This window comes from Dermacentor andersoni, chromosome 10, assembly GCF_023375885.2.
Source record: "Dermacentor andersoni chromosome 10, qqDerAnde1_hic_scaffold, whole genome shotgun sequence".
NCBI classification, from domain to species: Eukaryota; Metazoa; Arthropoda; class Arachnida; order Ixodida; family Ixodidae; genus Dermacentor; species Dermacentor andersoni.
In genome coordinates this window covers 46448988-46476581 of record NC_092823.1, presented here as the reverse complement: position 1 = coordinate 46476581, position 27594 = coordinate 46448988, and the positions used below count along the sequence as shown (strand labels likewise).

At 41.6% G+C, this 27594-nt stretch overlaps 1 protein-coding gene across 1 annotated transcript; it reads right to left on the bottom strand.

The window, feature by feature from the left end:
* Positions 1-315: 315 nt before the first annotated feature.
* On the bottom strand, positions 316-27393 carry LOC126543121 (venom metalloproteinase antarease-like TserMP_B). Its single transcript, XM_050190268.3, has 11 exons — positions 27307-27393; positions 21968-22106; positions 19438-19577; positions 18366-18440; positions 18157-18290; positions 15975-16024; positions 13271-13379; positions 12078-12245; positions 10814-10949; positions 4926-5036; positions 316-457 (listed from the first exon to the last, which is right to left on the bottom strand). The coding sequence occupies exons 3-11, from the start codon at positions 19543-19545 to the stop codon at positions 365-367; spliced, it is 984 nt and encodes a 327-aa protein (XP_050046225.2). The 5' UTR covers positions 19546-19577; positions 21968-22106; positions 27307-27393; the 3' UTR covers positions 316-364.
* Positions 27394-27594: the final 201 nt, after the last annotated feature.

Here is a 27594-nt window from a genome sequence, read left to right as displayed (position 1 = left end):
AGCCGCAGGAAAGAACTAAAGGTAATGTAAATGCATAGGACACAAGCAAACACAGTAACTCTTCCGCCTTTTCTTGGTGAACAGGTAATGAAAAAAAAAATGTCAAAACATTCCTGTAATATAACCTTGCAGCCAACCATGATCGCAATTAATATATGGCGCTGCAAAGACGCAGTCAATTTGCCGTCAAGGGAGGGACCGATACGCCCCACCGTCAAACAAAAAAATATTAAGAGCAACTAATGAAGTGGTGGAGGTCGTGTGACACAGAGAGCGTGAATACTCAGGGCAAGGCTAATATAACGAAGGCATTCATTGAATTGAAAGAAATCTTTATTGCTCTATTCTTTGTGCACAGTTTTATTTAAGCAGCAACTCTTGGCTGATTCATACTTGAATTCTTAAAGCGGTACTTCGGCAGGTCCTTTTCACTTGTACAAACACCCTGGAAACATTTCTGAAAAAGAAAGTGCGCGATTGGTGGCAATAATTTTTTTTAATGTTATGTTATGTTATTGTTATCATAATAAAATGTTAGCATGTATTTTGTACTAGAATACTGATAACAAAATGTACTAACACAAGGACGCACACAGGGAAAGAAGAGTTGGTTTAAGTAATTAGGTTGTCTCTTCCTCTCTGTGTGTATTCTTCTAGGTGCTACATAGTGGGCATAACCCAAATGGCCAAGTTACCAATATATTGGTATACAGTTTGCTGTATACCAATGCAGCAAACTGATGGCATCTTATAGACATTGGTATGAAAGTGGAAATTTTTTGTAGTTATAACCACGATCATACTGCATATATGTGTTCATTCTCAGACTTTCTCGTATTACCTTCCATAGATCCACAATCAAACACACTCGTTTCATAATCGAACCACCTGACTTGTGCACTCCGGCAAACCAATATATTCCTTATTTTTTCTGTTATATACCCAATGCCGTATTTCTACAAAGTGTGTCTCTTGTAAATACGAGCACGATGACATGGACGGCTACCTCGCTGGTTCTTGGCGACGTTGGTGTCTTCCGCGTGAGGGCTTGGGTCACGGCTTTGTGGGGGCGTCCGGTACGTGAACGCAAAGCACCTCCACCAGATGTCACGTGGTGGTGACGTAGAAGAACACAGTAGCAATACTGTGAACGACAAAGTCACTTTTATTGGGCGAACCTGTGCCCACAAGACAGGCTACACTTGTAGCACAACGATAGCGGCGAACACGGTCGGCGATCGTCGAAAATCTGATCAGCGGGTCAAGCGCGTCGGCTTTTTATATAACAGACGTCGAATGTTCCAGACTAATCGTTGGACCCGCGTGCCTTCCACAAAGTTCTACACCATTTGTGGCAGCCGATGAAATAACATAACATAAGGTTCGGCGACAACAAACAGCGAATAGAAGCATCGATAACTTTCTAGAAACTTCGGATACATGCAGGCACGTCCGGTGCTGTGCGATAACACTTGTTAGGTGGCGAAACGTGATCGCCCGATAAAGATAAGTACACGCGTCAATATTGATCCGCGGAAACCGTCCATGTCATTCATTTTGGGCTTGGTTATTACATAAAACATAAAGTGAAACTTTCGCAGTGAACTGCAGCTGTCAAATTACCCCGAAACAAAAAAAAAAATTTCTAATAAAAATTTCACCATCTGTCGCTGAAGCAGTATGACTTCAAACCCGTCATCGTTCAAAGGAAGAGATTTTTTGTAAAACAGTGGTGCGCGTGGCATATGGAAATGCGGTCCCTCTTGTCGGCATAACGTTCTCAGCATGATCGCGTGACAAGAGCTCGCGGCTTCTTCCACAAAGGAAGAAAGCCGCAAACCAATTTTATTTTTCTATGGAAGTGCAGCACACTCTCAATTTTTTAGAAGTCCGTAATTGCGTCTTTTTTGTTAGGCTATGTTTTTATATTTAAGCACGAGCTTGTGCACCACTGATTCACCATGTATTCACCGTTTGGGCCCTATCATCAGATTTATGGCATAGGTTCTAAGTGAAGCTTCAGTTCCCTTATACTCGGTGGAAGCGGAAACAATATTCGGATTTAAACACGTGATTGACAGTGAAGTATGTCACTATCTACTGATTGCATCGCTTATCGGCAAGTTACTTATATTAATGGAAGGGCTTCAGTCCCCCTTGCTTAGGCCTTCTGTCTACGATCTCTCTCTCTCTCTCTTGTAGCACTTTGAGACACTGCGTTAGACCGCACCGCCAGCAGAATCGGCCCAAGTAGTAACAAAGTAAGTTGCAACGTTTCTTCGCCAGGCTACAAAATCAGTCAAGCCATTGCCGTCATACAAGAACCCTTCAATACTTTCCTTCTGATCATGAAACCCTTGCTTAACGCTATGAGAGTGATTCGCGCATAGAGCCCGTAGTAGGTACGCGATACTGCATGAGCGCGGAGAGAAGGTCGTCGTAGCCGACGCCAGGCAGACGCTCCAGAAGAGTTCTCTGCGTGTGCCGACGAGTTCGCGATAGTTGCTGGCCATCAGTGGCGTGTGAACATGGTCGGAACAACGACGGCGATGCTCAAGCGCAGCAGTTAATGCATGATGCAGCGTTCACGTGTGGCCGTTGCGCAAGCTGCAATTTGCCGCTCCCTTTCTGTACAGTGTTGAAAAAAATTGAAAGGAGAACAGTGGGAAAACTACGCAATTGCGTTGTTTTGTTGCGACATTCATCTGCATTTGCAACAGCGGATTCCTTCAATACTGCAGAAAACACACTTGTGACTACTCCAGGCTGAGAAGCCCGTTACGGGGAGAATAAACGCATTTTTTTCACGCATTTACGCATAAAATCGGTTTGTGGATATCTGCGGCTTTTCGCGCTTTAGTGTACGTGTCCTGTACACTTCCAGCCATGTCGTGAAAACTATACTTCGTGATAGTGAGAATGCCTCCTAATTGTGCGCCTGCGCCTAGTTCGGCACCCATGTGCACCGGCGAACGGGTACCGACGCGGACCTATACTAGATAATTGCGGAAGCGAGCCGTTCGGAGACGAGAAAATTTCGGCTTCACTTCTGACAAGAAACAGGTTTGCAAGCGTGAAAAAACATTTCAATGCCGATGACATCATTGGCGGCGGCTCCAGAAAACCGAACGTAAATGCGCGGCTGCAACGTTAGCAAACCAAGGTCAATGCTCACGCCATTAAGGGAGTTTTCGAAGGGCTGCCGGCTTGCTTGTCTAATCCGAAAAAATCAGCCTCGTCTATTGACAACTATCGTGTCGTCTTGGTATTAACCATCAAACTAGTGATTTGAGATGCAACCTTTTTTACACCGAAGCTGTTTATGTCTATGTTCTGGCGGATCTAGTCTCCGTGGACATAGGCCGGCTTTTTTTCATACGCGGGCCGATCCCGAAGACAGTACAATAGCGGGCTGACTGGCGGTGGAGCTACAATTCACCAATAAGGGGCCCATATTCACAGCTTCGCTGATCATCTTTTTTCACGGCGCGGAAGGGAACTGACGTCCAGAGCGAGTTCGCAGTGTGGCTAATCGTGCGCTCCACGCAGAGACCCTTAGTACAGGTGCATGTAATCAAGGTTTCACCGGAAGTCGTTTCACAATATACACCGCAAGGTGTTGGAACGTACCACCTCCCACCTCAAGTTTTCGTTAAACAAACAGGTGGTGTTGCAGTGGGATGCATCACAAGCTTAATTATTAATTTCTGCCCAACGAGGATTAAGATAATTACTTCCTACTTCAACTCCGTTCCCAACTATATCAATTCATTTTATTAAGCTCTATATTTTATTTATCTGAAAGTCAGCCTCATCTGGTCAACTACTGCACACTTCTTTATCTGCTACACCGTTCTGCTAATAGGCACAAGATCTAGGGTTGCGAAGCTGTTCCGTATATGGCGGTTTGTCGTGGCTCAATTTTGGGACAATTATCATCGATGAACACGTATAGAGGATCATTTCGTACAATTGAAAGTAAGCATAAAATCAATACATTTCCTGCTAAGAACGACCGCTGCCTCTGTACGTGCTTCTCCCACTTGTGCAAAGATAGCCGAACGTGCGGAGTACCTGGATTTGACTTCTCACGTGACAGCTATAATAAACGCGCACCCGGGAGCAAGCCTACATCGGCAAAAAGTTGAGCTAGTTGATGGGATTTCATCTCAGAAAAAGTATAGAGCCTTGCAAATGCGCGCGCAAGAGAAGGCAAACGCACAACACACGCACATATTCATACACAAACGCAGCTTTTGTTTTTAATACGAGAGCACATTTATCGCGCGCTAAACTATTTTGCCTTAGGCTGCCGTTTCACATAGTTTCCAAACACGCTGAAATGAATGGCGCGTACACACCTTTCTTCGTGAAAGTTACGTGTAATTGCGCAGTCCAGCCGTCACTGCGCGGCAAACTGATACCATGCTACTGAGGCCAGGGCCCCTCCTGGCGATTTCAGCCCTTGTAAGAAGTTTGCGGGGAAGTTTTCTCACCAGAAAAAACTACGTTTAACCAAGGAGTCTGCTTGTGTGTGCGATGCTGGTGTGTCCCATCCACGCACATATACACGATTGCATGACGTAGAAAGAAGCGTTCGACCATCTGGTAACGCTTTGCTGAAGGGTGTCAGTCGCACGAAAAGTGGTTCACATCATATTGATTCGAAGATTGCGTGGCATCTGTGTTTTTTGTTCTGATTATTTTGAGAATTCGCCTTAACGTGTTCGTAGTGGTTTTATTATTTTTCTTGGCGGTTCTCCTTCTGCTTGAAAATGGTTTGCTTAATTGGGAAACTTTAGAGTTTATTCCACCTGATATATATTCACACATGTCCTTTATAACATGCACGTTATAAATTTATGTTAAGATATTCTGATCCTTTACAAACATATTTTTCATACCGTAAAGTAGAGTTGTCTTACCTTTTTATAACTGCAAGACATGTAGTCAAGCATTGGGTGGAAAACACATGTGTATCCACTTGAGAGCAAAGCACAGCACTTCATTTTACAGTTGCTTTTAAGACGATAGTCCTGTACAAAAGACGACACAGCAGACAAGGTAATCCAAGTTTACATTAGTGATGGAAATACCTTACGCAAACCCGCATGCCTTAAGAACATGGTGCTCGCTATTACTTACTAGAGTACGGATAGCTGCTAAGACTGCCTTTAGCACTCTATCTCAGCACCTAATTAACGCGCGCACTAACTCCATCACACATGCCTTTGAAACGTAGCAGGTTTGAGGATAGTGTTTTTGGGGCTGCTGAAGGTAGCAACTTCTGATCTCTCCATTCACCTGCCAACTGAAGATGCTTATACTTGACATCTACCAGTGCGGCATGAACTTCCTCTTCAGAAGGTGCGCCGTACATCAGCTAGGTATTACGAATTGAAGCGCAGTACTCATGCCAGGATTAGCAGTCAGTAGAAGAAGTTGTCTTTGTACGATTCAGAGCTCCGTTTCCAGCCGCGCCTACATGTCAAGTGCGATGGGGACGTGGCCTGTTACTTACCTAATTCGCACGAAATTTTGAAAAGCAATGAGAGCTAGCATATGCTCAGAGTACCGCAGCGGTGAGGTAAACTAGCGCATATTTTTTTTTTGAACGACATCCATAGAACATAACATATGGTGACTTGCTTCATGTAGAGACATATATTCAACACCATAAATAAAACAAGGCATTTCCCACATGAGAATCCAGGTCGCATTAGAAGTTATATACCAGAGGCCACTCGAAGGGATTCGGTGAAATCGACAAAGGTGCAGGTGCAGGCGCAAAGGTGTTCAAATGTCGCCGTAATTCTTGCTACATTTAACCACGTCACAAACACATCCGAGCCACAACTGTTTGAATGGTAAAAGGAATACCGGGTACCACCAAGTACAAGTGCACTTTGCGAAACACAAAACCATCAAAATTAAAAAGCACTATACAAAGTCAAAACACGAAAATAAAATTATACTAATACCTTACTTTACCTCGAAACTGAATAAATTTGACGCACACGTATAAAGGAGCAAAGCATGCGTTGGGCGACGGATCCGAAATTTGAGATATTCTGCTCGGAACCTACGGCGATGCTTAGGCTAACGTCTTCTTCAAGATTTGGCTGGCGTCAATCACTTCCTTTAAAAAAAAACGTGTGCTGGCCTATTGGCAGGTAATGCACATGTAACCGACTTATTTCATTCTGGTGGTTTAGTTTGACTACTGAGAGATAGGCAAGACATGCGTGGTGATAATTTCAGCCAGGTTGCGCCAAGAAGTGTCGCATAGCGGGAAGATTTAGGCCTATACAGCACTGAACCGTCTCTATTGAAGTGCTACTTATCTTACACTTTAAATTACCGACTATGATCATACAAATCATTCCTCCATTGGATAGTTCTTGAAAGCTTCACAACACGCAGTCATACCTACACGTACGGGTATCTTGAATCTCCTAAATTTCTCGTCTTATTACATCACTGCTCTCATGAACTACTGTATGATAACTGCGGCTTATATGGGGCATTAACACGAAATGCGCTTTTCAATAAAGACCTTCTTCTGCGAAGTTTTGTGAGTCAGAATGTAAGCGCGTAGTTAGTGACACCCATTGCCGTTTAAGTTTGGTCGTATTCCCAGCAATTATGTTTTATGAAAAAACTATTTCTTTCTCAAGAAATCAAAACTGTGTTCGTGACTGCTAAAGTTGGCTTCCTGTGTTGTCATTTATTATCACGCCGCCTGAAGCGTGTGGTTCATACTATCGCTCTGGGTCTCTGAATGTTCGTGTCACTGTACTAAATCAAGAATGACCAACGCGCACCTGAGTATGGTCAGTAATATTTGCGAAGGTATTTGTTTTCATCGGCGCTACAAGTTCGGAAATCAGTGAGTTTTTTGTACTGCAACATTAACTTTTTGAGAAACGTTACCTGTTTTCTGTTCTTTCTCCTTTTACTGCGAGAGCAGTTAAATGCTATAAACTTGGTTTACCTTGCCTTTGTTCGTCCGTCGATTAAATCCGCCTCTCTGTCGATTATGTTAGACTGACAGCGACCGACGTTGTCATTGATCACACGTAACGTCGATAATTTTTTTTTATTATTAGATCCTTAACTTGTGCTCAAGTTTCTTTGTCCTGAGCACGAGGTCGCGGGATCGAATCCCGGCCACGGTGGCCGCATTTCGATGGGGGCGAAATGCGAAAACACCCGTGTACTTAGATTTAGGTGCACGTTAAAGAACCCCAGGTGGTCGAAATTTCCGGAGTCCTCCACTACGGCGTGCCTCATAATCAGAAAGTGGTTTTGGCATGTAAAACCCCATAAAAAAGAAAAAGTTTCTTTGTCAGCCGCCAAGCCTCTGCGCCGTATGTCAGCACCGGTAAAATGCACTGATTGTATGCACTGGCCGTTTAGTCTATCAGAAAGTTTAGGCATTACGTTAACAACAAGCCATCGAGTGTTAAAGACGCGAGTCTGTAGGACAACTTCCTTATAATCTGGTGTCAAAATTTTTACACAAAAACTGGATTTTAAAAATGCAGACCATCTGGCTTCCACGCCCCATAGCAGGCAAGCATATGGCGATAGCATTAACACCTCAGAAACACGCTCAACAAAAGGGACGGAGGCCTGAACAAATCATCTAAACCGAGAAATAACGTCCTCGTAGTTGCCATGTTGCTGCGGTCTTCACCGCAATTGTCACTGTGACAAGCAAGTGACTTCATGGCTGCTATTTTATCTTCATCATGATTCCCTCATGCTGTCGTTGTCGGTAAGCCGTCATCGTTACTAATTCGTTGTTTACACCGTTATTTTTTATCCCTTTGTCTCCGCAGTCGCCTTATCACATATTTATCGTCTTCCCTTCGCGTTATGTAATAGTTGTTTTATTGGCCACCTTGCCTTCTTCACTCCTTCTCATCATTGTCGTCGGACACAACTATACAATCCAACAGGTTTACACTACGGAAGTATCGCTTCAGTTAGGCAATCAGTACAATATCATTTCTTTTAAGTTGTTCCCATTTTAGTTCCTTGTCCTCCCGATGCTGGGCCAATCTCTTCTTCTGCTAATGAGCGATAAGATGACATTAAAACTACGGTCCACTTTGCCGCACTGCAAGTCAGGAACCAGACGTGTTTATAAGCAAGATGACGGCACCATGTAATCCGCCTACAAATATGTGTTCTATAAAATACTCTACACATTTAAGAAGAACTATACTAGTCGACAGACAGCCCTCAACGGCTCGCTCGTTTGTAGCGCGTTTACTATTAACGCCAAAGCGTTAAGGACTTCGTTTCGGAGAAAATCCGGTGTCGGCTTCGGATGTCGTTTAGGCAGAAAAATATTTTCGAACCACCCATACCCAGGCCCTCCATGTGACGCAAGGAATTTACTGATATATTTGAATTTCCAAGCTAACATACGCGAAAAAATTGTAAAGTACGATTTACACACAACCTACGCACATGCTAGTTCTCGAATTGTAATTTGATTACAGGAGAAAACATAATTCTGTGACGCAAAAACTCAAAGAAACCCCTTTGCGAGCGTTTCTGCAATTCACAGACTGGCTGCGGCGTCTACCATTGGCATGTGCCAGCGCGCGGCTGTCGTACGGAGCGCTGCGCCCGTTTCCTTGCAATACCTCCAGCTGGCGCTCGCCTCCGCAGTATCGCGGCCCACGCAAAAGCCTGCGTTTCTACCACACAGCCCGCCTTCGTGCATAGCGTTTGTGGCCAGCGTTTCCCGGTGAACGTTACAACTACGTACGCGTCAGTTGCCGGGAAGCTTGAGAAGCTCTCAGGGATCTTTGAATACTATCGCGTTCCGCTCTTAAAGGCGCAGCTTACACGTACCCGAAATTTTAATTTCTACCAATGCCATACACAACAAAAATGTCATTGTTTTTCTATCTGTACCTCTTCGCACGAACTTGTAAGTCTAAGTTCGTAACCACGCATTACACGCAGCCTGTGACAGAATTGCGGCGATGCGCACTCTGTGGGTCTATATCTTGCGCTAAGTTGGGGGACGGTTAAGAAGAGCATGTTGCGCCTGGTGCTTGCAGCTAGACCGAATGTTTCATTTTTAGCAGAAAACGTTTCGAAAGGTCTACCTAGGTCCCTGCGGTATATTGCTGATAGGCTACGTCTCTAGATGAACATCAGTAGGTAAGAAAATTATCCACTATAAGTCTTAAAATAAACGTTAAAATATTTTTTGTTACTAGCTATAGGGCGCAAGTTTAATTATGCAACTGAAGTAGTGCAGTAATGAGGCAATTTACTGCGTAGCATAAGTCCTAACACTAGCGCAGTGTTTGAGATGTGACTTTAAAATTGGTTATATAAATGCGTTGATATTGCAGTTAACACCTTCCCAAAAGCATGACACTACCAGTTCGTAACGATCGTAACTTTAACGACGAGGCATTCCATAGTCGAGTTATGGGACGGATATGTTGATATGGATGCTGGTCTCATGATTTCTGCTAAGCAGTCATATTGTCATTACTCCTCTGTTTAAGTTTTCGAATTACAGCCAGTACCTTAAAGTTGGCAAAAAAAAGTGATTTAGCATGTCCAAATGATTGCCAAAACATCCACTGATCTTTTTTTTTTCGCGGGAAAGGTACGGCTACACAAAGATCTGCACTTACGACAGTTATTTTTTTCGAAAATGTGTTCCGCATAAAAGGGCACACCAGGTATATTGTTATGTACGGAATGATAACGCAGGGACATTGTATCAGGTCAAGTACTCACATTATGCTGAATCGATTTCATCGATTTCATCATCATCAACTGCGTAAATTTACGTAAGAATGATAAAAAATAGAAAACAGGTCTAATACAAAACTTTGTTTAGTCTGGTACATAACGCATTAGAGATGCCATGGACGTTGTCCCTGACAGGTGACACGATGATTAGACCTATTTCTTCTACACTTACATGATATATTTTCGAATTTTCACCAGCTATAACGTCATGTGTACGCGGTCGTTGTCACATGCGAAAAACATCAATGAAATGTTCATGAGAATGAATTACCTACCAAAATCACTGCTTCCAAATTTGGAACGTTAGCACAATAAATTTTTATGAATGCTAACTGCCAAATGTTTCATCATTCTACATCTTCCTGTGGATGGTTGGCCAATCGCTCATATCGGTGTAGAATCATGGCATGACGGATTGAGAGTAAAGTGAACATGTCGTCTGAGATTCGCAATCTTATATAAACGCGAGTTTTGGAATCAAATAACGCACATAGCCAAAGAAATTAAGGACGTATCCGCCTATAATGCTACAGGTGGTAAAAAAATTTCACGTCGGGTGAAGGGGTTTCAAAATCCCAGCAGTAGCTTCGTCACATGTAATTTTCTTACTGCCCACTTTTGTCTTGCGAAGTCTTTGTTGTACGACTTAGCGTCGTGTTTCTATTTTCCTTGAACAACTAGATATTAGGTATTTTTCACCTTATAATTGCTTTCTTATGTAGTGTAGTCATGTTCAGGGTTACATTAACGCTGTCTTTATGAATGACCAGTCACTTCAGTGACACTTTAGAAAACGGAAAGGGCTTTGGGCAAAATGTTCAGGAGAAGTCAGTTTCAGTCAGATTTTACGGCATTGATTAAGTGCGTTAGGCGTACTATTCGTGTGTTCAGGAATTTTTGGTTGATTCAACATGTAGTACTAAAGTTTTATTGAAATACGGGAAAGAATAGGTTGACGCTCTGACATGCATTTCAGAAAGTGATGCCTAAAATAAAGGTATACTTAATGCAGTCTTACCGCAGAACTGTATACTTTGCTGTTCCTATAGAATCTCTTGCAGTAATCCGTCGGTTTGAGCACAGAACCTGGATAAACGCCTTCTACGGTGTAGATCTTTGCAGTGTTCATTTTCCAGCATTCCTGCCCGCGTACCCTGGACCATAGAATTAAAGAATGTTTATGCTTAGATGCTTATAATAAATTTAACATACATAAGCACCCCACTCTATTTATACCTGTTTTGAGGTGCAGACGCGCAACAATTACTTTTCACTGCGGAGATAAGAATGCAAACGCTGTTTTCGGTCGATCAGTCGAAAGCCCTATGAATATGGGACCATGAACGGAAGCTTTTTGAAACTTCTTTTTTACGGGAAACATGAAGCATTAAGCACGGTAGTGTGCTGCAACGGCCACAGAAAGTAGAGGACATCGGTTTCATATCTATGTAATAAAACGGCACGTAGCAATTTCACAACACACACTTCATTTTGTTCTATCACACTTCTTCTTTATTCTCATTTCGACCCTTGCCCCATGCCTTGTTTCAAATTCTTCTATTTGCAGGCCGTCTCTGGATTTATTCAATCTATACAGGGTCCTGAATATTTGACTGGCGTGTTAAAAAAGAGATTTTGCGCTCATCGCGGCGTTTTTCTTGCTCAAGGTTTGCAGAATAATTGCATTTAGGCGCCGAATTCGTTTAATATAACACTTGGCACAGTTAATTGCCTAGATTCTAAGGAGAAAGGGGAAATTTGCCTGCGCATGGGAATGCGACCTGCTGCCGCGACGACGCTAGCATAAACTTTCCTCGCCACCTGTGGTCACCTGCAAAAAGCAGCGTTTCAGGGAGGGCAGTCCAGGAGCGGGCAACCCGCGGCAGCCCTCTCTGAAACGCTGCTTTCAGCAGATGACGGCGGCAGGTGGCGAAACAAGTCTGTGCCATGGCCGGCTTTTCATACGTCATTTTCCCATAGACGACAAAAGTTTCTAATTTCTTTCTCTAAGAACAGGCAACTAATCTTGCCAAGTGTTTACTAAATGAAGTCGACGCCAAATTCCGATCGTTCTGCAAAATTTGAGCAACAGCGCAGCGGTGAACGCAAAATCTTTTTTTGAACATGCGCAGCCAAATATTCAGGATCCAGTATATATGTAAGTCTCTAGATGGCCTTTCACAGGTCAAACTTTCCGGGCACATCCTCCCTAACCAGAGTGGCTATCCTAGAACAGCGTATGAATGCGGTTGCGTGGTTTTTTTTCAGCCTATACTACTTACCGAAGGACATGACGGATTTCTTTCTGGTTGCACTCAGAGAATCTGTAGCGAAGGGATCCACCATCGACGTACGTCATTAAGTGCCCGCTGGAAGCAGAACAATCTTTCGATCCAGGATGACCTCTTATATGGTTGTTTGGTTCGCTCCCATCGTGTGAAGCGCCTAGGCTAGTGAAGAAAGATGAGAAATAGCAAAGCACACCTAAAGACCTTAGCAGTCAGTGTGGTGCTCAGTGCAAACTTGCACCGAAATAGTTACGAAAATATACATTATGAATCATAAACACATTTTGATTTCAAGACTACGGTGAACTTAACAATTGTCAAGCACCACGCTGACGTTATTTAACTGTTAAATTTTTATTTCAATGAATGCATCAACCGTCTATTTTACTTTTCCTGCGCGAGAAGATCATAATTAATTCTTGCAAAAATCGTAATATAGCATTTAGTAAATAATAATGATTTAAAATACCAATGTGGAAACATGGCTTCGCGTTATAATTGATTGTTGTTCGAGACAAACGGTCCATGTTGCTGAGGGGCCTTCTGGACATAACATGACGAGTTATGTTTTTGTGAGTGAATAAACAAAGCGAAATTCCTGCCAAATGTGTTTCACAGTGCACTTGTACATTTCTCCGTCTTCCGTAGGATATATAACGTGGGTGCCGTTCCGTAGGCATTGAACAGGACAAATCCTAACTGTGGCTATCTTAACCTGACACTATACGCCTAACTGTGACCAACGCTAAGTTTTAACGTCGAGACAGCCACTGGTGTGGCCAAGACATGGCGAAGGCTGCCATTCCCCACAATGTCTGTAGTCTCGTTCTATCGTCGATCCATAGGTTTAACATCGCTGGTGGGGCTATGGGAGATCTACGGCAGACCTAACGGAGTTAGCTTTTCGTGAAGGACCTTGTGAACCGCATGTGGTTAATAACGTGAAAGGGTGTTATATTTACTCAGCAGTCGAAGGCGCCTTCACAAGGGCTATGTACCCTTTGAGTAATCTGTAACGAAATTGCCAGTCCCAGTTTTTTTTCAATGAACTCAGTGCGTTTAAGCCCATGCAATCGCTTACTTAGAATCGAGCGAATGCGCTCAGTTCGTAGTGTGCAGTAAGTTTATAATGAGAGATAATATCTGTGGCTGGTGATTGTAAGCATATAAGTACAGTTATTCCTCACCTGTGGCCAAGTTCATGTGCTGTGTCGATGACGCCGCTGAATGAACCAGGAACGTCTTCGGCTAGAGCCACGTAGCTGTCGGTGCATATGCCACCTTCGTACGCAATTCCTGCAGAATAACCACCGAGAGTAAATGGAGGCTTTCGCCATAATCATTGCATGTTTACTTCAGGGCGCGTACGTCCTGAAAAGTTGTTTTCAAGTTATCAGCAACCTATGAATGTAAAATTCACTGTATATATAGAACATTTATGCACATGTTGGAAAGCGGGGGAAAATATACTTCCTTTGTTTCGCCTATGTACGACATACACTGTCTGCAGCACCGGGCCTCTCTGGCATGGCACTCGCTTGCCGCGGTCGCTGATGAGCATAATAGTTTGGGGACTACTGTATGAAGGCAACGCATTCACAACGTTGAATGACGAATAACGGCGTTGATAAAAGTGACAGAGATGGTATAATGACAATGAGATGACGATTCGGAAATAATGACAATGACATCAGAACGACCGCATGAGGACCATGGGATAGCTTCAAGTATATGAGAGCAAGCGGATCACGAAGCTGGACCACTGCAACATGAAGGCTTTATGGCCACGATCACTTGACAAAAAAGGCGTGACAATGATGGCGGGAGGATGTCGGAAAACAAAGCTGCATTTTCAGCGATAGAACGACCGCTAAAGTATCAGATACATCCTATGAAAATGAGCCCCAGATGACTGTGTTATGACCAAGGTAGTCATTGACTGCGACAATAGCATGACAACGGCACAGTGATCAACCAAGGTCCAATGATTACAGTTTCATACACTAGAATGACGGACACGGGATGGCATCGACGGAACGACTAAGGCAGTATGACGTCGACGGTATGACAACTAATAAAAACGTAGAGCGCTAAAAACACGAGAAACGCACAGAAAGAAACACACACCACACGCGCTTTTTTTACATATATAGAAATTGGACGCTTCGCGCATGTCAACATAAGGTATAAAAACAGCATGCATCTAACGCACGAGTGAATATCCATTCATGAAATCGAATTATTTATCATTTAGTAATATGAATGGTTGGCTTACACACAGCGCGGCATTTTTGAAGATATGATAGTCTTCCGAGATTTCTCGTGTGGTTTGGTAAGGGTGGCTTTCTCTGCGTCTTCCGTGTTTTTATCTCTCTCATTTTTTTAATATTATGCGTTACCAACTAGCCCACCTATCCATCCTTTTGCATGGCAAATTTTACGTTTCTGAAGTGAGGAAGTATGGTAAAACGACAGCGTGAAAATGACGGCATGAAGACAATGGTATGACGACTGTGCAATAGCGTTGGCGTGACGATGACGTAAAGACCAGAGAGGGCTGACGAGAGTGGCGGCAATGGAAAGAGACTGACACCGTCATGACTTTTTGCCATAGATGCAATGAGGCAGAGGACATGACAATGATATGAGGAGAATGGGATGACAACGAGCAGTTCATGACGGTAGCGCCACGACTATTCAATTTCAAGGAATCTACAAGGACTATGGTGTGGCGATGATGGCATGAGGAGAGTCGAATGACGTCGCTGCATTGGTGGCGGTAGAATGTCTGCAACACATCACGACAAAGTGTGACAAAGAATGCCCGACGATTCTATATCGACAATGGTGTGACGGCGACGGCACGACGTGAGTCGGACGATAAAGCAGGACGAACGACGATGAAACAATCGTGACGACATCACTACCAAGAGGAAATGTCGGACCGCTCAAGCTAGTAGACAACTTAGGCCACTGAGTTGGTTTATAAGGCGTCACAACGACGAAATAACAAGATTTAAAAACGAAACTGGAATGATGTCAACGAGGCGACGACGACGCCATCCTGACCGCGAGCACATGACTAGTGATTCAAGCTGGTAGATAACTTGGGACACTGCCGAGGTAGGCGGCGAGGTAGGTAGGCAGATGGGTCGATAGATCGACAGACAGACAAATACAGACAGACGGACAGACGGACAGACGGACAGACGGACAGGCAGACAGACAGACAGACAGACGGACGGACGGACGGACGGACGGATAGATAGACGGACAGACGGATAGACGGATAGATAGACGGATAGATAGACGGATAGATAGACGGATAGATAGACGGATAGATAGACGGATAGATAGACGGATAGATAGATTAGATAGATAGACGGATAGATAGATAGACGGATAGATAGATAGACGGATAGACGGATAGACGGATAGATAGATGGATAGATAGACGGATAGATAGATGGATAGATAGACGGATAGATAGATGGATAGATAGACGGATAGATAGATAGATAGATAGACGGATAGATAGACGGATAGATAGATAGATAGACGGATAGATAGACGGATAGATAGATAGATAGATAGATAGACGGATAGATAGATAGATAGATAGATAGATAGACGGATAGATAGATAGATAGATAGATAGACGGATAGATAGATAGATAGACGGATAGATAGATAGATAGATAGATAGATAGATAGATAGATAGATAGATAGATAGATAGATAGATAGATAGATAGATAGATAGATAGATAGATAGCAGGCAGGGAGGCAGGCAGCCTCAAAATGCGTGAAGTAGGCAAATAATGTTAATTGCATTCAGATTTGTTATTCAGCAATCCGAGCACAGCTCACGAAAACAGACTATTATACCCACCTGCAATATTTTTGTTCAGACCCTGAGTGGTACTCTCATAAACGTCACGCCTAGAAAAGGAGTATTGAATTACAATTTTATTGAGTTGTGGCTCCAAATGTACTTTCAGAAATAATGACTGTGAAGAAAAGAGATTGCTGCTGTCTGCAGGCGGCTTTAGTCTTTCAAAGGCACACCAGCAATTGCTTCATTTATTTTAAGTCGTTATTATTAAGCATGCCACGGAGTTATACTACGCATAAGCATGTCAATTTATGTCCAAATTTTGGGACATAAGGCGCACTAGACGCCGTCTTCTAGTGCTTCTATATAGTTACTGATTTCGTATTGTTATCAACTTAATGCCCCTTACATTTTGTATTACTGTATTACTCAATATTTTATATGTTCCTGAATAATTAAGGTATGCCATAAACCTTACAGTGCTGCTATGTCTACTCCTATGTTGCACTGCCATCATTGATCTTTGTTCTCTCAAATGCTGATCCTTTTTGTTTGTTTGCTAATCACTTGCGGCCCTTTTTTTCTAGCTTCTTTTGTGAATATTTGACCAGTGCTTGTATCTGTACGCCCACCCTGCGAAAATCCCTTCCTGGGATTGGAGTATCACTAAATACAAATAAATAAAGAAAATAAGTTCTTTTTTTCGTTTCTATTCTTTCAGTGCTGCGTCATGAACTAATTGCAGCAGTAAAAGCAGTTGAATCTCTAGAAAAATCGTAGTTATCAATAAGAACTTGAATAATGTTTCTAAAAGAGATATTTGGTAACTTCAAAATGGTCGACCACTCTCGTAAAAACGTTCTGAGTTTTAGAGCAGGTTCTTTATTTCTGTGAAACACAACAGCAATGATCCAACTGCTCGGGAGCCTGGAGCGTCGTTGTCATACTGCTCAGCCTTTTTGAGTATGTTCCTAAGGGGGCCTTTTCAAATATCAAATAATATCATAACTGGTTACTTCGTTTTGAGTAGCAGTGCGTTTTTTATGCGGCCGTGCCCGTTCACTTAAACAATGAGGTACGTCAGTCTACCAAGAGAAGGCGCTAGAGTCTGTCCATTACTACGAACGCTGTAAGAAGTCGGTAACTAGGCAGTTAGATAGACCAAACCTAGGAGGCCTTCAGTCAGTTAAGATCAGGCTTACTACATCAAGAGATTTGTGGCTATTAGCAAGTACTGCTAAACGTCAGCAATCTTTTGATAAATTGGCCTTAGAAACTACAAGTGGAGGCGAAATACCTCCCTTGGGACAGTGTAGTGTCCCTGCGGGTGGAGAAAAATCATCATTGGTTACCCACGCAGGTGTTCCAGGTTTCTGACATTCAGGAAAATTCGTATTACGACAAACTCTGAGCACTCTGGTAAATAATTTTTACTTACATAACATAACAAATCATATAACTAATAATTAATATAATTAAATATAATTAGCAGTTATTATATTATTACACAACTTGGGTTGACATTTCTATTTTGTCTTCGAAAGCCAGAGTTCATACTGACAACGTACGATATACAATGGATTAGCTACGTTTCCTATAGGCTGTGCTTTGGTAACACAGGACTGGTAAATGGGAGGCCCCAATGTCGAAAGTGCCTGGAATTAGGTGTTCTGAACCGAGAAATGACTTTCTGGTACATCTGCCGTCGTGCTTGCACATATTTAGTGTATTTCGCTGCAGTGGCGTTTCTTCAAAAGTGCATATATTGGTTCTCTACGCTGCCGCTTACGCTTCTGGAAAAAGAAATATTTGCTTATGTTTTCCGCAACCCTGGGTATGGCCACTGTTGTCATGGCCTAATGTTCATCTCTCCTAGTGCACACCTTATTACTTTTTCAGCAGTGTAAAAAGTTTCCGTTCACCAACTTCGGTATCAGTTTGACAGCAACGAACATACTAAAGAAATCGGAGCAGCCCCTTTGAATTCATGTTGACCACTTTAACAAGATCTTTTTGTCAGCGTGTCGGGAGATTTCATACATAAGTCAGCTTCCATTCAGTTTACCAATGGGGAGGTTATTGCGGAAAGTATTTGTCTGTAACAGGTATATTGAATTGGCGCAACGTGGACCCATGTGCATCGCGACACTCCCCGTACACTCAAACATAGTAAAAGAAGCAGAAAACAGGAAATATTATTAGGTAAGCAAACGTTCTTGTGGTTTTGTTGAACGTTTACCCTGTAAGCAATAGGACAATATCCGGATTTCCGTATTTTTTCTTCTTATTCCAGGCGTACTGCTTGAACATGTTTAGAGAGGTCATGTCGTTCATTAGTTTGTCATTACCAAAAATGTATTCATTCTCATCGATCTGCAAAATTAAGCACCTCATTAGTGTATGTTTGTGAATCATCATTATCTTGATATTGAAATATATTGTGCTCACCCGGCTGCTTTTTTCTACTCCAACGAGTGCTACTCGGACCTTTGGGCAAGTCAAGCTCATAAATATGGCGTTTATCTGAAAAAATACTTCAAAAAATTCGCACTTTTTATCGCTTGTAACTTTCGGTCTTGGTCCGATTAGCATAAAATAAAACTAAATATACTGAGAACGAAGAAAAACAATATTTAGGCACATAATTATTTTTAAAGAAAATATCACGGACAAAAATTTAACTAAAGGTACATCATCAAGCATAAATTAGCGCTGACATACACGAACGTATTAAGCATAAATGCATAGCACGTGGTAGAAATTACCTAGTAAAAGAGTACGAGAAAAAGGTTGTCACAAGTATCTGAAAGGGCACTAACACATTTTAAAGAGTTCCAACAGTAGTACCAGCCATGTTCCCAACCCGTAGTAAAACAGATCTGATCCTATTGGCGCACATACTTGCCACTCTGTCAGAAATGTCGTCACATAGAGAAGCAATACGTTTCACGTGCATGGGTTGTGCTGATATCTCTGAATGATAGCTATACCAGTCTCATTTCTGTTGATGTACAGAAAGCAATCAACAAATGAACTTCAAACTTCATAGTGTTGACACCTTAAGAATTTAAAAAGAGAACTTGCGATGACACACAAAAAGTTACAATAAAAATTAAATTATGGGGTTTTACGTGCCAAAACCACTTCCTGATTATGAGGCATGCCATAGTTGAGGCTTCCGGAAATTTTGACCACCTGGGGCTCTTTACCGTGCACCTAAATCTAAGTACCACGGGTGTTTTCGCATTTCGCCCCCATCGAAATGTGGCCGCCATGGCCGGGGGACACAGAAAGTATCTCACACATAGCTTTTTCTTGCGAGTTCTTTCATTAGTCTATGTAAGAAAAGCATTCTCTTCAGCTAATTATGTCGGTATTTATTAAAGCATTCGATTACAATCAAAACAATGAAATCCCTCTCGTCTTTCTTGACATAATATATATTATAGAACCGTCGTCCCGCTTTAAAATTTCTTAATTGAGAAGAGGTACAGAATGAAATTAGTCATTGCGTGCTTACGGTATTCATGAATATGCAAATATAAAGCAAAAGGTCATTGTTCGTGAATTTCTTGTTGTGGATGAGATCAGACACGACGTAGACTTCAACAGTTACTGTGCCCGGCATGTTCGTGTCGTTATACCCGCTGAGTAGAGTATCTGAAACAACGCCAAGGATTGCATAGTAATAAATGATGCCCTTTTGGAATGCGAACTAATTGGACATCGAGAAACCGTACAAACAGCATTGGAAAGCATTGAATATTGGAGAAGTGTAGGGAACGTAATTGTAGTAATTACGCGTGACAGATGCCTCTGTAAACTTTCTAGAAATACCAAGGGTTGTACAAATATCAGCGATACGAATTGCGTATGGCCAGTATATTCAAGAAAGACGTCAAAAAAGTTGCTAGCTACCACAACAGCAATTTTCGCTTTCTGAAAAATAAACTACAGCACGTGAAGGGGGTCAAGCTTCAAAGAATTATTACATTTTTAGGGGCCCGGGATAATGTCCCAACTCTAACCCAACCCTTTTGTCCTCGGGCTTCATCAGTGATACAAATGCTGTAACACCTATGTTGTCACTTTAATCGGCTGGTCGTGAGTGGTAGTTAAGAAAAGCTTTGACTTCAGCGAAAGGAGTCGCTGCAATATATTGGCGTAGGACCCGTTGTGCTACCCCATAATGATGTCTTAACAGAGACAAGAGCCACGGCACTGTAGCCATGCCTTCAGCTTGATTTATGGTACTCTTGTCATACACCGTTACGGACCCGCTGATCTCATTGATAACAATGGTGGAGCGTCGCTTAGACAACTCAAGCAATTCAAAAAGAGCTTTAAGGAATAGCATCGAAAAATGAATAGCAACGCAATTGCGACCCTGCAGTGTTATAAATTGCTGTGTCGGTGATATTTCAAAACTACGTCGCATTCTTTTTGAGAGATGTGAACATATTGCCGGAAGATGTTTTAATTGTTGCTTTTAAACTACACGTTCTTTTACATTCTTCACGTTACTTCTGCGGATTTTCTGTTGAGCGATTAGCGGTATTTTCACAATCGTGGACATTGTGTTAAATATTTAAGCATTAGTTATTCGCATAAACTTTGTGTACATACGCATCTTGGTTTGTTTGATTTTTTATTACCACAGCTGCTACCTTCATGCATCACAATTTTTATTTATTAATTTTTTTTTTAAATTCGTGTGGGTGTTCACTGTGACAATAGACATTCAGTTTGTAATCATCGGGAAATTGTAGACACGAAAGACAGTTAAGCAACAACGGAGACATGTAGAAGTAAAATGACGACCCAATCACATTATCTTTTATTTATTTTTCACTTTTGTCCGCTTTTGCACATCTGCCTTTCAATATCGTGAATGATGGACAACTTTCAACTTCCCAGGCGAAAGAAAAGATGCAAATTTTTAGTTTCATGAAAGCAAACGTTATGAAACTGCATTATATCCAATAAATAAAGTGGTTTTAAGTTAGCCATTTCTAGAATATATGAAGTGAGGCTTCACCTTATTCTACCACCATTGGCACGTCGTGAACTGGTCTACTGTATGTCATAACAAACGTACAGTTAACTTTAGACACATGGGGTGATCATGCAGCACTGAAAGACTCACACGATACTAGTGAGATTTAATGTTTGGTAGTTGAGCATTTCACAAATTATGCTACGTCTACTCCAACGCCAAATTATTGCCTTTTTATGGTGTTTATTCTATGGTTCTTGCAGGTAACAGAATTAGCAATAGCGTTGTGAATATTTAAAATCGACATGAGTCCCATTATAGTCCTTAGATGCACAGTTCTTGTCAGAGTTTAGTATATACCGCAACTGAAGCACCACGAACACAATTCGCGGAGAAGCTGCATTTCTAGAAATTACAGTTGAAGCACAAGAATAGAAAGCCCGAAATCAATTATTTGTTTCGGTAAAAATTTGGCATGTTCATCTTAATATACACGTACAGGTAACACCGACAAATAGCGCGGCGCATACGCCAAGGAGTAGTGATGCAGCCTTCAGTTATCATGTGCGACAGTTGTCCGGCTTTCTTTTTCTTCATTTCGCAAATAACAAGCCGTTTAAAATTCGACAAGTATTTCGCCTTTTCATAATTGTTTTCTAAATTTCCATTTGTAGTGCATCTGGTTTTTCTATTGCGGTTAGGGCATTATTGCTTTCTGTGAAATTATTGTATCTAGAAAATAGAAAATTTATAGGTATTATATTATTCTACGAACTTCCAGCGTTAGCATCCACCAAGCACCTACACGCAAGATACAAACATTTTCGAGTATTTCCAGCAATCGTGCAAGTAGCTCTAAACATGCCGAACAGACAAGCAACGTAAAACGTCTGTGTGTAACTGCAATACTTTGCTATGCCCACTTGACGCATATTACCTTACCTTCTACCTACATTGTGCAACAAATAACAGTTGCTCATTGCTCGGTTCGATCTCTTTAAATGCCTTATTTCTCATCTCGGAAGCAGCTCTTCGATCACTACACCTTACCTACCTTTTCTTTCTTCGAGTGTAACCTCTCTTGACCCTAGAGGTCGTTGAATTCGTTGCACAACATGCGGTAGACCTCCGGAAACATGTCTCGCTTCATAGGGAGCAGGCTCTATTCTTTCACTCGGGTTCAGCAATCCGGTCTGCACGCCCCCAACAAGACTTGTCATTACGTGTTATATTTTGATCAGTTTTGTTCTACTGGTGCTTTAATGTAACATCAACACAGGCAAAAGTCTTCTTTAAGTAATGCCATCAATAGCCAGAGTTCATAGATACCTTTATATTAGTCAGGCTAAAAAATGCAGTTTCAGCTAATAATAAAACAATTGTTCAAGAGCTTTTGCTAGTGTGCTGCCCACAGAATTGTAAAGTTTTCCTTTACAAATTTTGAGTGAAATAAAACAGTAGTCGCAAGACACGGTTAAGTCACGCAGGCTTTGATGTGTTTTAGAACCAGATCATTGCAACAAATATTCATTTTTGTGCCACTGCGTAGAATATTTTAGTTGTAGCATTCCGGACAAGTAATAATACACAAACCATTCAATGCTTACATAGTGTCAGGCACAATCTCACTATTCTACTCTCTTTTATGTGCAATGTAGCTTCGTATGTTGAATAAGATTGCCTACAGCATCAAATGTACTAAATATAAACTCATGAATACACTCAACATACGAATTGGTATAAGAAAGGTATAAAGCCAAGTTACTGAACAACGGTAGTTGTGGTGGTTTTGTATGTTAGAAAGTGGGGGGGGGGGAGGTGATGTGTTCTTGTTTTCTAGTGCAATTGTTATTGTTATCGAAGTGTTTTGGTTCGGTTTCCTAGAACATTACTGAAGTGGTCATTTAAATCCGTATAATGGTATGGTAGAAAAATTTGAGGTTGTGTCTCATTGGCAGCACAAAACTGCCGGTTCCGAAAGTGTTAGAGGTAGCATCAGTTTGAACATAAACTTTGAACATACAGGTAGTATTACTGTATTGTCACATTCAGAAGAGAAAGCGTCCTTCTTTATGAAAACATAATTTCTATCTATCTACAGGTTACATACGAGGGCACATTGCTCGAAGAACAGTAACCTAATAATATAGTATGAAACGTTCCGCAAAATTAGGAAATGCGATGTGTTGTCAATTTAAGATGAATAAAGAATGTAATTTCTGTGCTCCTAGTTTTATGAGATAACTGTATATATTTCATGTATTATATCAACAGCAAGATAAACGTCGAGAAGCGCAATTTTTCTAACTTTCGCCCAATTATTCCAAAAATTACGTTACGTTGAGTGTATTTGGGTAACCAAGATCTAGTCGATGCAATTATTTCTGTACAGTAAACCATGTTGTACAACTTCGTTTAGACGCATTCTGTGCTAAAAGATGGACACCGGATATAAAAATAAACACCCTACTGGTAAATATGCACAGCCCCACAATATTTAAGAGATGTTTACAAGCAGCTGCCGTACCCTCAAGAAGTACAAGTGTCGATTTTTAAAGAGAAATTCATAGTTTATTTGTTTTTATCTTGTGAGCAATTTTCTTTTCACTCCTTGGATGTAGCAGAAGTCGCGTTGTCCTGGTTAGACGGCCAGACTCGGGTTCTTTTGACATAATTACGTCTGCATATTTATTTCATTCAACTATTTATAACGCCGTTCTGGCCACGCAAATCGCCTGTCCCAATATTTTCGACTCCTATGCAGTTATGCATTGCAAATGCATTGCCTAACATTGCCTTTATCGGCCAACTTAAACCGCATTATTTTATAGATTTAGCCTATTCAGGATGTGTGCAATTTCCACCATTACATGCGGGCGTTATTCTTGTAGGCCTATGATACATTGGCTATGAGAGCTTTTCATAGAAGCTATTCTTTTTAAATGCAACCTACTTTTCCTCTAAGCCAGAAGCCGAATTGGGCACTCGATATCATCTATTCAGAAAGTACCCAGAGTTATAATGTAGGGAGCAAAGAGAAATGAAACCTTTCCGTGGCTTTTATCTGAAGCAAGAGTAATACAGTCGCACAATTGAGTGTGAAATCTCAGTGACTTAAGTACTTTCGCAATAGGACAGCACCGGCAGCACGTAAAGTTTGGCATATTGGCCTCCGATTATAGGGCACTAAACAGCACTAAAATGATAAACGCTACCGAAACTAGACACACGTGTGTCTGCCTACCTGTCGTATTATTTCTTCGTTATTAACAATGCTTCTTAAATTATGGATGGTCGCTTTTTAGAGGTGCTTCCGTAGCGAGATGCGTAAATACGTTTCATGTATTGGATATAGTCATGTACACTATATCTCATTCTTACGTCTTTGCGCTTGAGTAACATTTCTCTCCAATTCTAATGTCTGTCCAATGCTGGTCGCTGCGTCCTTGGAAGAATTGTTCAAGATATTAAATTGGGAAGGCTTTGGACTAAGGATCGGGGGTGAATATCTCGAGAACCTTCGGTTTGCGGATGACATTGTTATATTGAGCAATACTACAGACGTGTTATAAGAAATGATTGAGGTGCATTAACAGAGAGAGTGCAAGAGTGGGGTTGCAGTTTAAGATGGAGAATACAAAGATAATGACGAATAGCTGGACAAGGGAACAAAAGTTGAGGATCGCCATTCAGCCTGTAGAGTCTGTGAAGGAGTATGTTTACCTAGGACAATTAATCACAGGGAACCCCGACCATGACAAGGAAATTCATTGAAAAATAAAAATGGGTTGGATAGCATACAGCAGACATTGTCAGCTCCGGACTGGAAGCTTACCACTATCATTGAAAAGGAAAATGTACAATCGATGCATTTTACCAGTTCGTACATTGGGGGCCGAGACTTGGAGACTGACAAAGCAGCTTGAGAACAAGTTAAGGACCGCGCCAAGAGCGATGGAACGAAAAATGCTAGGCATAACGTTAAGACACAGAAAGAGAGCGGTTTGGATCAGAGAGGAAACGGGTATAGCGGATATTCTAATTAACATTAAGAGAACAAAAAAGAGATGGGCAGCTCATGTAATGCCCAGGTTAGATAACCGTTGGAACTTTACGGTTACAGAATGGGTACCAAGAGAATGGAAGGTGAGTCGAGAATGGCAGAAGACTAGGTGTGGCGATAAAATGAGGAAATTCGCGGGCGCTAGTTGGAATCGGCTGGCACAGGACAGGGCTAATTGGAGATGGCAGGGAGAAGCCTTCGTCCTGCAGTGGAAATAAAATTGGCTGATATTGATGATGATGATGAACGTTTGTCTAACGCTTAACTTATTTCTGACAAACGCTAGAAGTGGCCAAACTTAAAATGTTTCCAAAGAAATAAAGCACGATAACGCCATTCTAAGTAAACGAACTAATTGCAGCATTACTTGCCTCTTTATTTCTGAAAGAAATTGCAGCATTGACTTTAGGTCCAGAGTCTTAAAGTCTTAAAGCATTGACTTAAAGCCCATAGTACAAATAAACTTAGGATCTTCCACTAATATCTCTCTTCTTAATAGGCAAACATACCTTAGCTTAAACGTATTTTGAATGCTCAAATAAAAATTGAACGAAATACTTAAAAATACCTCAAGTGTTACAGGCTAAAAGAAAGGTAATCCTGGTGACAGTGCATGCATTACTCCTGGCTTATGTAAGCATGCAGCACAGAAGGGGTCTTTTTGTGGCCTGCCTTGTGTTGCTCCTATTTATTATTTATCCATTATAATAAGAACTCGAAGCACAAGTTTTACTGTACAATTGCTTAATCTTGAAAACGAGCTTAATGATGCAAAAGGATAGACAGTTGGGCGAGTTGGTACGGTAACATGATTTTGGCTTCTAGCGCGAAGTGAAACACGGACACAGAAAGGAGCAGACAGGACGAGCGCTAACTCTCAACTAAATTTTTATTACCCGCCGTGGTTGCTCAGTGGCTATGGTGTTAGGCTGCTGAGCACGAGGTCGCGGGATCGTATCCCGGCCACGGCGGCCGCATTTCGATGGGGGCGAAATGCGAAAACACCCGTGTACTTAGATTTAGGTGCACGTTAAAGAACCCCAGGTGGTCAAAATTTCCGGAGTCCCCCACTACGGCGTGCCTCATAATCAGAAAGTGGTTTTGGCACGTAAAACCCCATATATTATTATTATTATTAAATTTTTATTAAAACGAAGAACATATATATAGGTGATTGCAAAAACCGTAGCAAAAGAACATGACAAGGTGAAAGGTATCAGTTTAACATATCAGGGGGTATAGAAGTCAAAGAACAAAAATTACTACAGATTAGTACACGTATTGCGAAGGTACTGAAATTCGCAATCTAACAGAGACAACGAAGCATGACTGACGCAAGTGTCTCCTAATCTTTTTATGTGGAATGCCTCGATAATTTCCCGCGTGGTTTGGCATCTCTGTCTAGAAAGAATTTTCGTGTCTTCAAAGAAAGGTTTGCAACCACACTCGAAACAATGTGCCGCAATGCGGCCCCACGCAAGTTGTCTAACATGTGCCCTTTGATAAATAGGAGACTTGAACAGGAAGGCAAAAAAAGAAAAGATGATTGCGGAGTTAAACATGTGTCCCCTTTAGTGCCTTGCAACACGGGTATAGTTTATCAGATTCCACTCGAGTGTGGGAAAGCTTACATTGGACAGAGTGGGAGGCGCATTAACATTAGACTAAAAGAACACAAACATTCACTAAACAACCCCAATGCATCACATTTAGCGGCACATTGTTTCGAGTGTGGTTGCAAACCTTTCTTTGAAGACACGAAAATTCTTTCTAGACACAGATGCCAAACCACGCCGGAAATTATCGAGGCATTCCACATAAAAAGATTAGGAGACACTTGCGTCAGTCATGCTTCGTTGTCTCTGTTAGATTGCGAATTTCAGTACCTTCGCAATACGTGTACTAATCTGTAGTAATTTTTGTTCTTTGACTTCTATACCCCCTGATATGTTAAACTGATGCCTTTTACCTTGTCATGTTCTTTTGCTACGGTTTTTGCAATCACCTATATATATGTTCTTCGCTTTAATAAAAATTTAGTTGAGAGTTAGCGCTCGTCCTGTCTGCTCCTTTCTGTGTCCGTGTTTCACTTCGCGCTAGAAGCCAAAATCATGAGCTTAATAATTTTTGCCGAAATTGTAATGCAGAGCACAGCATCTGTAACAGTCCTCCTGTTTTGCAAAATTTGCAGACTAGTGATTTAGAAGACAATAAGGATTAGTGGGACTTTTACTACCAAACATTTATTTATCGATGGCACGACATGGTTCAATAGAATTTCTGAAACTCAAATTCAACGGCTACTGTGATTTGAAAATACCCAGCCTTACCACTCTAACGCCTTCAGAAGTCTTGATGAGAGACACCGTAGCAATATTGTCTTTATCTTCGAACAAGGTTTTTTGGACTTCAGATCCATTTACCTGAAGTAATGGCAAGCGAGAACGCCGGAATGTCAGACGATTTGAAATGAGCGAATAAATATCAAAACAGTACATCAATAGATTGTGTCAACTTCATATTTTAGTTGATTTGCTCTCTCCAAACGTTACTTTCTATAGGTACTAGGGGTTTAGTTAGGAGCTAAGAATAAAATGGTAGGCTTTCTAAATAACCTA

What these genes read in the sequence shown, in the direction of transcription:
- LOC126543121 (XM_050190268.3), bottom strand. Translation starts at nt 19,545, where the DNA reads ATGCCGGGCACAGTAACTGTTGAAGTCTACGTCGTGTCTGATCTCATC. An exon ending in TTTGCATATTCATGAATACC is followed by an intron (nt 18,441 to 19,437) that starts GTAAGCACGCAA and finishes GTATTTTTTCAG; the next exon opens with ATAAACGCCATATTTATGAG. An exon ending in ATTGTCCTATTGCTTACAGG is followed by an intron (nt 16,025 to 18,156) that starts GTAAACGTTCAA and finishes CTCCTTTTCTAG; the next exon opens with GCGTGACGTTTATGAGAGTA.